This window comes from Protomyctophum bolini (genome assembly GCF_963924005.1).
Source record: "Protomyctophum bolini genome assembly, chromosome: 18".
NCBI lineage: Eukaryota > Metazoa > Chordata > Actinopteri > Myctophiformes > Myctophidae > Protomyctophum > Protomyctophum bolini.
The window spans coordinates 30,597,950-30,610,611 of record NC_137879.1 but is presented as its reverse complement, the minus strand read 5'-3'; the positions used below and the strand labels follow the sequence as shown (position 1 = coordinate 30,610,611).

General features: G+C 44.2%; 1 protein-coding gene across 2 annotated transcripts in view; it reads left to right on the top strand.

Moving 5' to 3' along the window:
- myo1d (myosin 1D) overlaps positions 1 to 12,662 on the top strand; it is a 126,537-nt gene that overhangs the window by 34,633 nt on the left and 79,242 nt on the right. For both annotated transcript variants that reach the window (XR_013965812.1, XM_080789916.1), the window contains exons 5-11: positions 438 to 491; positions 701 to 796; positions 3,173 to 3,289; positions 4,108 to 4,311; positions 5,362 to 5,507; positions 6,639 to 6,753; positions 7,293 to 7,463. Coding sequence is in view for 1 of the 2 variants with exons in the window: in XM_080789916.1 (XP_080646042.1) it covers positions 438 to 491; positions 701 to 796; positions 3,173 to 3,289; positions 4,108 to 4,311; positions 5,362 to 5,507; positions 6,639 to 6,753; positions 7,293 to 7,463 (903 nt within the window). In the remaining variant the exon portion in view is untranslated. The remainder of the gene's footprint in view (positions 1 to 437; positions 492 to 700; positions 797 to 3,172; positions 3,290 to 4,107; positions 4,312 to 5,361; positions 5,508 to 6,638; positions 6,754 to 7,292; positions 7,464 to 12,662) is intronic.

Genomic DNA, 12,662 nt, shown 5'->3' with positions numbered 1-12,662 from the left:
AGTAAAAGTATTGGATATAACTACTACAGTACTTCGGTAAATGTGCTTGGTTACTTTCCACCACTGCCAAACACCTAGCTGGCCTCATGAGCTATGCCTGTTTGCATTTTCAATTGAGTGCTATAGCGCCACCCTTTGGCCAATAGTTTAGCCCTAAGCAGGAGAAGAAGAACAAAACAGACCATAGGCCCTTTGGGCTTGGCCCAGGTTTTGTATTGATGATTTCCGGGTGATTTGGCTAATGACACTACTAGTGGCAGGGTACAACATTAGTGCAGAGGCATTTTAAACCCATTATTATGACCTCATTGTTGATTTGCTTGGTTTTCTTTCCTAGGATGTTTTGCTTTATTTAGCAAGTTTGTCATGAACATGACATACTTCTAAAAGTATAACACCTGATCTTAATCATGGGACTGCTTCTTCCACATGTGCAGTCTAGGGTAATTTGCCAGCAGGAGGGGGAGAGAAGTTTTCACTCATTTTACCAGGTGAGTGTGAGTGTGAGTGTGAGTGTGTGTGTGTGTGTGTGTGTGTGTGTGTGTGTGTGTGTGTGTGTGTGTGTGTGTGTGTGTGTGTGTGTGTGTGTGTGTGTCTGCGTGCGTGCGTGCGTGCATGCTTGCTGTGTTTTGTTTTGTAGGTTTAGTAATTAAGTAATACTAATAAAGTAATGTTCGTGTGGTTGTTTGTTTCTCCCCAGTTGCTGAGAGGAGGTCCTGAGTCCCTCCTACGTTCTCTGCACATCAAGAAGGACCCAACGGTCTACAACTACATCAAAGTAGGAGGTCAGATCAAGGTAGGCTGTACAGTAGCTACACACATGGCAAACAGGACATTCAGCCTATGTTGTCTATATGTTTTTTCTATGTTGTCACGATGAGGCTATGCTACTGTATGTTGTTGACTTTAACCCATTTTGGGCGGGAACCCCTTTTGGTGTTTTAAGCATTATGTTATACTTTAGCTATTGGGAAAATTGCAGATCTACAAGATCATAGCACGGCACCGAGTGCCGCGCTACGAGCTTGTAGGTCTTTGAATATATATTCTTTCACAGTGAACGTTTTTAACTCAAATCTTTGCTTCTGTCGGGGTCCCTGGAACAACATATTTTCAGATGGGGGTCGGTGGCCAATTACATATTGTTTGGGGGTTCCTTGATATGAAAATATTTGAGAACAAGGGTTTTTCCGAAAACTATTTGCAGAATCGTTCCCAGGTCAAAATGCGTTAACCTATTTGGCTATCACTGCTCATAACATCATGACTCAGTATAAATGCTTTGATGTTTGATTACTTGCTGTATGTCACCACCTGTAGTGGAACTCTGGTCTCCTGCATGGGAAAATCACAACATATGCCACTCAGTTAAAGGGAATCCCCCATGGTTAATGTTAAGCTTCTGGGCCACAGGCAGGGCTATAGTCTGCTACATTCACCCCCCTTTAGACCTCTCTCCATCGGGGGAAACCAGACCCCCGACGGGCCCCCTGTGTTACGGGCCCCATCTGGATTTGAACCTGGGTAACCTGCGTGTGAAACCAAGCAACTTAATTCCACTTACATTGGAAGAATGTGGTGGGCACGCTCTGTGCACAACAATGCATTGTACGAGGTGGTGGGGGGCGTGTGCATCGTGCACATGGGGTGATCACTGCCTGCCTCCTGTGAATCATTTTATTTTTTATTTGCATTTTCATTTGGGTTTGTCTTGCGACTGTACGTTGTGTCTCAGGGTGGAATGCTGAGGATGCATGCAAGGCAGGACTTATCTACTATAGGGCCTGAGCAATACTGTATGTTGATATGATATGCATGACGTAGATATCGTCCTGCATTTATACCGTAATACTGTGATATGGCGACACTAACACATCAATCAATCAATCAATCAAATGTTTATGTTGATTTTGGCTCAACCTCATGGACCACATCGGACGAAAACCTCATATGCGGCAAAAACCATTCAGGATTCAAATGAAAAAACAGCAAAAGTATAGCGGATCGACAAGCTCTGATTTGCAGTCAGATCTGTGTGAATTTGCAAGAATACACCAAAAGTTTAAATATGGAAACCTATGTCATGTTGCTGGTCTCCCCACTCTCTCTCCCCACTCTCTTGGTTTCCTGTCTGTCTAGGCTGACCTATCTAAAACAATGTCATAAAATAAACACATCTTTAAAATGTATTGTATATGGGAGAGAGAGAGACAGAGAGACAGAGAGAGACAGAGAGAGAGAGAGGTAATAACCACACATGGTTCACAGATGTGCTCTGTTTATTGTTCCTTTCACTGTTGTTTACAGCTGGGCTTTACTTTCTCTAGCCCAATAGCATTACAGTACTGTATGTGAGGCAAATACTTTCACTGTTTTGTACGGCCAGTTTACAAGACTAAAGAATTATGTCAGCATTGCATAGATCAGCATCCTTAGGTTACATGATAGTGTGTGTGTGTGTGTGTGTGTGTGTGTGTGTGTGTGTGTGTGTGTGTGTGTGTGTTCGTTCTAAACCACTCCCTGTCAAATTAAGACATCTGCACTGTGTTCTGACGCCTCTCGCTGGGAGCTTAATGAGTAGCAAACCACTTTACAACAACAAAACAAACTGACGTCATGGAACACACAAACGCGCGCGTGTGTGCGTGGTCCAAACAGCTGAAGTGGCCATGGCGGCCCCTTATGTTTTTATTGTTAGAAGGTTTGGGTTCTGAACCAGCTTATTTATTAAACTCTAGCATTCTCTGACATTCCTACTGTGAGTAGAAAAAGACCAGGGTTATGGGCTTATGGCTTTTTTTTCCTTTTATTGTTTGTAGTTGACCTTCTTCCACATGTGAGGAAAAATGTTTCACATTTCATTTGTATCCTAAAAATGCAACAAATCTAAGCAGGACATGATGTCAGACAGAAATACATTTGGTTTTAGTCTGAACAGGATCAGGCAATGCGGGACGTTGACATTTCCCATTTGACACAAATTACATTCACTCACTCACTTGACATCCGCTCACTGTGGTTAACTGTAGTATCTTCAACTCACAATGTGAGCTTGTAGATCTGCTATATGTTTGACATTTTCTGAAAATGTGTGAAAGGACACCAGGTTGAATGTGGTAAACGTTCATTCCACTTTCTCTCTCTCTCTCTCTCTCTCTCTCTCTCCTCGTAGTCTTCCATTAATGACGGTGCAGAATTCAAAGCCGTGGCCGACGCCATGAAAGTGATCGGCTTCACAGGAGACGAGATCCAGACCGTTTACAAGATCCTTGCAACCATCCTCCATCTGGTACTAACCCATAATACCAACAGGCCAGATCCCAGCATGGACCGGGGCTGGACAATGTTCAGATATTATAGCAATATATTGTGATATAAGACTATAGGTATCATATGGGATTTTGTATATTGTGATATGACAAACTGTACGTGATGCATTTTCCTGATTTTCATCACTAGCTCACACCACTTTTATTATTTTCAAGTTCACAACATATATTGTGATTTACAGTATTTTGTCCATATCACCCAGCCATAGTATGTCAGTTATTATCAGTATATGTTTTACACTGGATATGCATTTTCTTCAATATATTGTGGCCACTGAAAATATATTTTATATACTATATGTTTTTGGCTTTTTGCATGTTCCAAAACATGACATATTTCCTCTTAACGCTCACCCTCGGACTGCATACTGTAATACATGTAGAAGGTACACAAGTTACTAAAAATAATTACGTCTGAGTGGATTAGTTGGCTAATAACATTTTACATGATTGTAACTTATCGAATATCAGTGGAAACGAGGGATGCGTTTTTGTTATTCCTGTATTTGACACAAAGCCTTCCTGACCTTGCTTGTGCCACTGCGTTTCTCTATCGATGAATGAAGACAGATAGACGTTTTTCGATCTTCATTGTGAGATCGAAACGTCGCAAATAATGTAAATCCTTTCCTGGAAAACCTTGTGCAAGGCTCTATCTCTCTTCATATTAGTTTCATTGGCCGAGCACCCACCGTCGACGTGCGTGTAAATAAGCATGCTTCTTTATCGTTTAATCCCAAACTCTCTCTCTCTCTCTCTCTCTCTCTCTCTCTCTCAGGGGAACCTGACGTTCGGAGTGGACGGAGATGTGATACTGATCGAGAACTCCAAGGGGGTGTCTGTGATCGGGGAGCTGCTGTCCACCAAGGAGGAGAACGTGGAGAAGGCTCTGCTCTACCGCACCGTGGCGACGGGCAGAGACGTCATCGACAAACAGCACACGCTCCAGGAGGCCAGCTACGGACGAGACGCATTAGCCAAGGTTATACCGTCACCCAGTTATAGCTGATTCACCACTGATGGCCTTTCATTCACGTCATTCAACCGGAGAAACCTTTTCGTCGTTGTCCCGGACTGTAAGGCTGAGTCGCTAGACTGCTTTGTGCTCGGTGGTATTTGTACACTGATTCACACGGATTCATTCAAGCATGAGTCACGCGGGCATGCAGAGGCTGAATGCAATTACCGTAACATTTTGTCTAAACTTCTAACTGACTCGAGGGGGCTTCTGCGTGGGGGCTGAACTCCTGCATATTATGAATATAGTAAGTTTAGTACTTAATATATATATTTTTAAGTTTAGTACTTAATATATTCTAATGAATGTTATTTGATGACCATTCAAATAACATTCCTCCATCGACTCCATTATTGTGCCCTTGAGCAAGGCACATTGTCCCAATACTATTGATGCAGAGCCGTAAGCAACTCTGTCTGGCCTTTTAGATATTCATTTATATCCTATGTAAGATCTTTAGGCAAAGGCAATAATGAATGCTGATCTTGATGTTTAGATACCAATTACATATCATATCTTTAGATGTCCATCATCTTATTTTTTACGTGAGTGAATTATAAATACTATGTTTATCCCACGATTTTGTAACCCATTTTTCACCCCTGTGTCAATTATCTAATGTGATCCTGGGCTCTACACACCCTCCGCCAACCTAGTCCCCATATATGGGGGACATGGGGAGAGCAATGGACTTGAACTCATGCTTCCTTCATGCATGAGTGTCCAAGTCGCTCCTTTACACCTGACAGGGGGGAGTTTCCCTGGTTGGAAGGAACACGTTATTCCAACCAGTTCCTTTCCTCTCCATCAGGCGCCCTTGGCTGGCCAGGGGGAGGCAGTTTAGTGACCAGGATTACTGCATGTTTTTTTGTGAGGGTACCTTCTACCTACCCTAGGGGACACAGGGAGAACATGCAAACTCAAAATGTTTTGAGTCTTAATTTGGTATCAACAGAGCAACAAAGGGTCTATATCCTCTTTAGACTACATTGAACAAGGACCTCTCCTCCCCAGGCCATGTATGAGCGTCTGTTCTGCTGGATCGTGGGCCGCATCAACGACATCATCGAGGTGAAAAACTACGACGCCAGAGTCCACGGGAAGAACACGGTCATCGGGGTGCTGGACATCTACGGCTTTGAGATCTTCCAAAACAACAGGTCAGCGATTGGTTGATTATAGCAGACATCGTAACAGAACAACAGGTCAGCGATGGGTTGATTATAGCAGACATCGTAACAGAACAACAGGTCAGCGATGGGTTGATTATAGCAGACATCGTAACGGAACAACAGGTCAGCGATGGGTTGATTATAACAGACATCGTAACAGAACAACAGGTCAGCGATGGGTTGATTATAGCAGACATCGTAACAGAACAACAGGTCAGCGATGGGTTGATTATAGCAGACATCGTAACAGAACAACAGGTCAGCGATGAGTTGATTATAGCAGACATCGTAACGGAACAACAGGTCAGCGATAGGTTGATTATAGCAGACATCGTAACAGAACAACAGGTCAGCGATGGGTTGATTATAGCAGACATCGTAACAGAACAACAGGTCAGCGATGGGTTGATTATAGCAGACATCGTAACAGAACAACAGGTCAGCGATTGGTTGATTATAGCAGACATCGTAACAGAACAACAGGTCAGCGATGGGTTGATTATAGCAGACATCGTAACAGAACAACAGGTCAGCGATAGGTTTAGTATAGCAGACATCGTAACAGAACAACAGGTCAGCGATGGGTTGATTATAGCAGACATCGTAACAGAACAACAGGTCAGCGATAGGTTTAGTATAGCAGACATCGTAACAGAACAACAGGTCAGCGATGGGTTGATTATAGCAGACATCGTAACAGAACAACAGGTCAGCGATGGGTTGATTATAGCAGACATCGTAACAGAACAACAGGTCAGCGATAGGTTTAGTATAGCAGACATCGTAACAGAACAACAGGTCAGCGATAGGTTTAGTATAGCAGACATCGTAACAGAACAACAGGTCAGCGACATACATAGTCTGGATTTTCGGTGGTTAGGTGACCACCGAACTACAACATGACGTCACGAGCCGCGGTGAAGAGCAAACCACCGGAGCTCACCACCGGAGCGGTGGTCACCTCACCACTGAAAATCCAGACTATGAATGAGCCTTCAGGCAAACGTCTAATTTCATTTTTGTTTGGGTCTTGAGCTGCAAGGTTTGGGAACCACTGTGTTCTAATGATCCTGTCCTATCCATTCACATGCATGTTCCCATGATCCCTCTGCGCTGCAGCTTCGAGCAGTTCTGCATCAACTACTGCAACGAGAAGCTGCAGCAGCTCTTCATCCAGCTGGTGCTGAAACAGGAGCAGGAGGAGTACCAGAGAGAAGGCATCCCCTGGAAACATGTACGCAGGAAAGCTTTTGGTTCCACCCCATTTACCGCTTGACACAAAACAGTGGGGAATTATCCCACCGACGGCAGCACCTGACCCACTGGCACTAAACTCATCTAAAAACATTGCATTTAAAGCCTCACGGATCCATTTGGGTCCATTTATACACCCATGGTGTTTGAGGCTTTTTACTGTGTGTGATATTTTTTTTTATGCCTTCTCACCAAATAAAATCGGATCAATTTGAATTCACTGGCTTATAAATCCACCTCAACAGATCACAGATCTCATGGAAACACTTTAGTCATGCGACACTGTGCTGCCGCCGTAACATTGCAAATCGACAAGCTCACAACGCATTGTGATGCAACTCATGCAACTTGTTGTGACCTTGTAGGTCGTTTATATTTATATATTATCCCTTTTGCAATGGAGTATACATTAGGCATTTGAATGCAGATCTTTGCATTTTATGTTTTATTCCATCGGCTCTTACAGTCTGTCCCATTCAACTCACCCACTCGGTGTGTTGTCTTTCCCTGTGTTATCAGATTGATTACTTCAACAATCAGATCATCATAGATCTGGTGGAACAACAGCACAAGGGGATCTTCTCTGTGTTGGACGAGGCCTGCATGAATGTGGGCAAAGTCACCGATGAGGTTTTCCTGCAGGGTCTCAACAGCAAGCTGTCAAAACATGCACATTACACCAGCCGCAAGGTACGTACGTACGTACGCGCGCGTGTGTGTGTGTGTGCGTGTGCGTGTGCGTGTGTGTGTTCAAATGTATGTTTTGGAACGGCAAGTAAGTATCCCATGCATGTGGCCTGCCCTATAGTGTAAGAGCCTGTCTCCGGTTTCTGTAGTGTGAGGCTGCCTGATGTACAAGTACACATCCTGGATATGACACTAGTACTTTGTATGTCGCAGGAACTTACCCCCAATCCAAACCTTGATGATGTTGAGGGAGGTGTTGGGTCATTTTTTTATAGTCTTTGGTATGAACCGGCTGGGGAATTGAACCCTGACCTCCCAATTTAATAATGAACACCCCCAAGACATTCCACAAACAGAAGACTCAATGCGTGCGAGCAACCGACAAAACAAAAATCACACTCGTGTGAAATGAGGGGCACCTAGTGATGTTTGTTTAACTGCTGTAAACAAACAGACTTGGCTGCCACATGACGTCACGTTTAGTGTCCTAAAACAAATTACAAGTCCATAGGTTTGGCTGCCACTCTGTTTGTTAAAAGTGCTCTAAACGAACATGAAAGACATGTCTGCAATATGACACAATTTCAAAAGCAATTAAAAACTAATTGAGTTAATGAAGGCCGTGATACAGCAGTAACCTGAGAACAGCAGGGGGCAGCTGAAACCATCACAAACCATTAGGCGTCAGAGGAAGAGAACCAGCCCAATCCAGTTAGTCTTAATCATCAGCTCAATCTAGGAATGACTTGCAGCCTAATTGACTTTAATGGTCTGTCTACAGCCAGACTGTGTTGTAAGCCAATTTACCTTTTGTGTGTGTGTCCACTGTCCACACAGAGAGATGGTGTTGCATTTCTCTGTGTGGACACAAGATGGCGACAGCCTTTCAGAGAAACGATGGCGCCCGGGTCTGACTCGGCACTTTGCCCCAGGTGATGTCACTGGCAGCCAATGGGAGCTTTTGAAGCTGTCGACTTCACTGTGCTGGAATGGGTGTTGCACGGAGGGAGAGCAACCTGAGAGAAGGGTGGTAGCGGGATTGATCAAGTGATCTAATGAGAGAGAGAGAGGGAGAGGGAGCAACAGTCTCTAGCACTAAATCTATTCACGTTTCCTGGCAACAAGATGTCTTTCTCTCTGTCTGTGTGTGTCTCTGTATATTTATGTGTATACACACACACACACACACACGCACATGCACACACACACATGCACACACACACTGAATAAGACGGCAGTGTTGATGTTCCCCATCAGAGCTACCCAAAATATAACATGAGTGCGAGGAAAGGGGAACAGCTATAGGGACTGGGAGTATAATAAAGAAAATAGGTCAGGATGATAGTACGGTATGTATGTATGTATGTATGCTGTGGGTTGTATTGATCTGAGCAGCTTTCCTGATCACCTACACATCATCAATAAGCCTCCCTGGCCTCTCTCTCCCCCTGCCGCTCTTTGACCTGGACCTCTCTAGTTCAGAGAGCTGTGTGTACTGTACACTACACGGCAAACCCTGAGAGTGGACAAAATAATGTAATGCATTATGGGCCCATTTCCTTTCCATTTGTACAGTTAAATGAACACTGAGGATTTTCACGCGTCATGGAGGTTTACCACATGAACGCTCGCATCCCTATTCTGGCGTGAAAATGTGGCTTTTTTGCCCTTTTTTTTAAAGATTTTTGGGCTTTTATACCTTTTATTGATACAGTAGACTGACAGGAGACGGGGAGAGAGATGGGCATTGGGGAGAGACTGAGGCACGCAGCAAAGGTCGTCGGGACAGGGATTCAAACCGGCAGGCTGGCATTGCAGCCTAGATAGAATGCCCGGACCACCACGCCGGCGGCCCAGGCCGAAAATGTGGCTTTTCAGAAATAAAACTGTGCTTACATGTCTACGATATCGAATGGAGCCTTGGCAGTTTCAAGGGTTACGTAGGGGCTTTCACGTAAGAAAGGGCCAAACGCCCGAAGGCCGCTGTTTTTCCTAGTAGGGTTTAATTGGTTAAACCAGAAGATTTCTCTCAATAGTCCTCCCCCTACCACCTCCTTCTGGTACCCTACTGCTCCTTCCTCAAACCTATTTTGTTAGTTTTGTATATATAAGTAATATTGACTGTGGTTCTTTTCTTACCTTTTTTGTGTTGTTTTTGGTGTTGTTGCCAGGCAACACAGGGAACTACAGTTGCGCATACGCAGAGCTTCCGTGCATTTTCTAGGATAATATAATAATAGACTTTATTTCAAAAACAGATAGCCTGATGAAGGCTGCATAGGCCGAAACGTTGCTATTTCCCTAATAAATGGTGGTCACTGCATTTGAAGACAGTGTGCGGTTGTTTTCCTTGTTCATTTTTGGGGCACCGTACCCTCTCCTACGCACCTGTCGTTTGTAGGTGTGCAAAAGCTTTGCTTTTCAAAAACACGATTACAAACATAAAAAATACAATAATACATGATTAGAAATTTAAATTTGAGCAACTTACATACAGTACTGTAAGACAATTTATAAAACTCAAAGCATAAAAACCAAACGAGAAACTTGAATTAGAAATAGTGAGGGGCGCCCATATTTTTGGGGGCATGTTGATGTTCTTCTCATGTCCGTGGAAAAAAAAGGTGTGTTTTGAGCACGACTCTACAGGGGAGAGAGAGAGAGAGAGAGAGAGAGAGAGAGAGAACTGTGCAGTGTGTGTTTGGGCTGCTCTAATAATCACAGCTAAGCCTCTCTGGGTGTAGGGAGGGATGGTGTGATCCAGCTTCCATGTATAGCAGCGGTACAGCATCTGTACCCACACTGCCTGGGGACTCTGGCCTGCTCACTGTGCCAGAGTGTGTCATTCTTCAGTGCAGATACACAGCATACACAGCACACACAGACACTGTAAATAACCCTATGATGTGTTTTTGTTGGCACTGATAGCCTACACTGCCCCTGTTCTATAGAATTGTGGTTCTCAAAGTAGATCCTCAGGGGGAGGGGGGGGGGGGTCCTGGAGGGGGTCCCAGTGGGTCCCCAGAAAAAATCACAATCATTTCACCAGCTGGAAGTTGGTCCAATGAGAGAATCTATAAGAATGACTATATTGGCTTTCTCCACTTTTTTTTTATCTCTCCCTATGGAGTATAGGCAGTTGTTTAATATATTCTCTCCCTGGGAAAGAAATCTTTTGAAATCGTGGTAAGTAAGAAAGAAGGAGTGTCTTACTGTGGGTATCAGCCAAGAACGAGGGTGTCTTATCTCCTTTTCGATGCGCTACACCCCTGGGAAATGGATTGCTGAGGTGGAGCGCAACACCTACCATCAGCTCCCAGTACTTATACCACACCACTTACACGCTGCTACTCGTATACTGCTGATTTGGCGGTGCCCAGGATTGACCTCGGAACCTTGCTGTCCAAAGGCAGGTGCTCAACCAACTGCTCAACCTGGGCTTAATATGCAGCTTAATATGCATCTATTGGGGGTCTTTGACATACAACTATTTTAACTACTGCTATAGAATGCTGGCCAAGTGGCCATGATCCCTTCGACCAATTTGAAATGTGGAACAGTGCCTTATTGGATGTTCTAGTTGCGAGGGAAGACTGCCTCGCCTGCGTCAACCCTTTAACATGTTGACTTTTCAGAAATGCACGTGATTTGGGTGAGCTGACAGTCTTCACAGCCTAGTGTCATCCCCAAAGACCCCACAGAGTAATATAGGAAGCTAATAGAAGAGAGCAATGGAAAAGAGCCTACCCTAAACAAATGTGATTATGCATGTGGCTGCCTGTTTCCACAACATCTCACAGGCTTTCCTAATGCAACATTTATACGGAGCTCTTCCTCTCAATGGACCATGTCCTGTTAGTTGTCATATCAACATTGGTGGCTCATCTTTTACTCTCATTTGGATATTTAGCATCAGTTATGGAGCCTTTTATCTAAAGATAAAGGGATGCTAGGATATCAGCGGAGAATTGAAGACGGCATCACTGCAGGGCACACAATGGAAAGATTATTCTCTACCATATTTCTCAGTAATACGGAAAAAGGCTCAGATGGTGTTTTTATAAATACAGACTATTTCGATGCTGCCTGGGGAGGAAAAGTGCAATGACAAAGGACTTAATTTGGGTAGTTGACAAGCGTGCCTTTTTAAACTCATACCAGTGGATTTTGTCATAGTGTCATACGTCCAAGGTGCTCTCACCCTTGAGGGCCATTAAATCGATCGCGTAAAGTCGTAAACCAAGAGTGAGAGTTTAAGGGTTTTGGGGCTGACGGCGGTATCTTCTCCTCTGCATGTTGGCGCGACCAAAAATAGACCCTCTCTAGGTCAAAACGACCCAGAACACATGACAAGACATTGCAAATGAGAGCTGCGGAATAAAGTTCCGACATTTTTCACACTTGTGGGGGTGGGGGTGTTCAAAGTCAAACTTGAAAGACACGTGGCAGCTCTCTGGCATAACGGCCCTGATGTGGAAATGTGCTCGGCAGCTATACCGCAGGCTGTCTGGCAGCAAGGACGTGTGATAGAGCTGGAAAAAGACGAGGTGTGAGTGAGACGGGGGGAAGAGGGAGATGAAGAGACGATGGGAACTCGACGTCGTGAGAGAGAGGAAACTGATTATGCAGAGAGGGATAAGTTATCCACACTGTAGAATAATCCAGAGTGTTAATTAAAGGAGTGGAAGGGTGAGAAGGATAAGGGTTAGGATTAGTGGTTTTCAAAGTGAAAGCCTGGACTGTCCACGGCACGCTCTCCTTGATATCTTGCGAATCCCTTGACTCCTTCAAAACCGCTCTCAGAGGGCACCTACGGATGGCTGCAATTCGAAACTGGCCCCCCGTAAAATCTGAATCACCCACCCACCCCTTTTCCCCCTCACTGTATATGTTTTCTTTTCCCTTTTTACCTCCTTTATGATGATGATTTCCTGTTGTGATGAATTGAACAAAGTGGACCCTTAGGGTAGGGTTTTTGCATGGTGGGGAACATAGAGCCTGGGGAACATAGGTACGCTCTAGTGCTTTATCGGGTCGTCCACTCACAGTTAACAGTTTTTTGTATTGAATTGTGCTTGAAATGTACTGTAATTCTGCAAACTGTTAATAAATACTTCAATCAATCAATCAATCAATATTTTCAACAAAAACTAATTTTTACCAAATATATCCTATGCTAAATTACCGTAACTGCATGTGGTT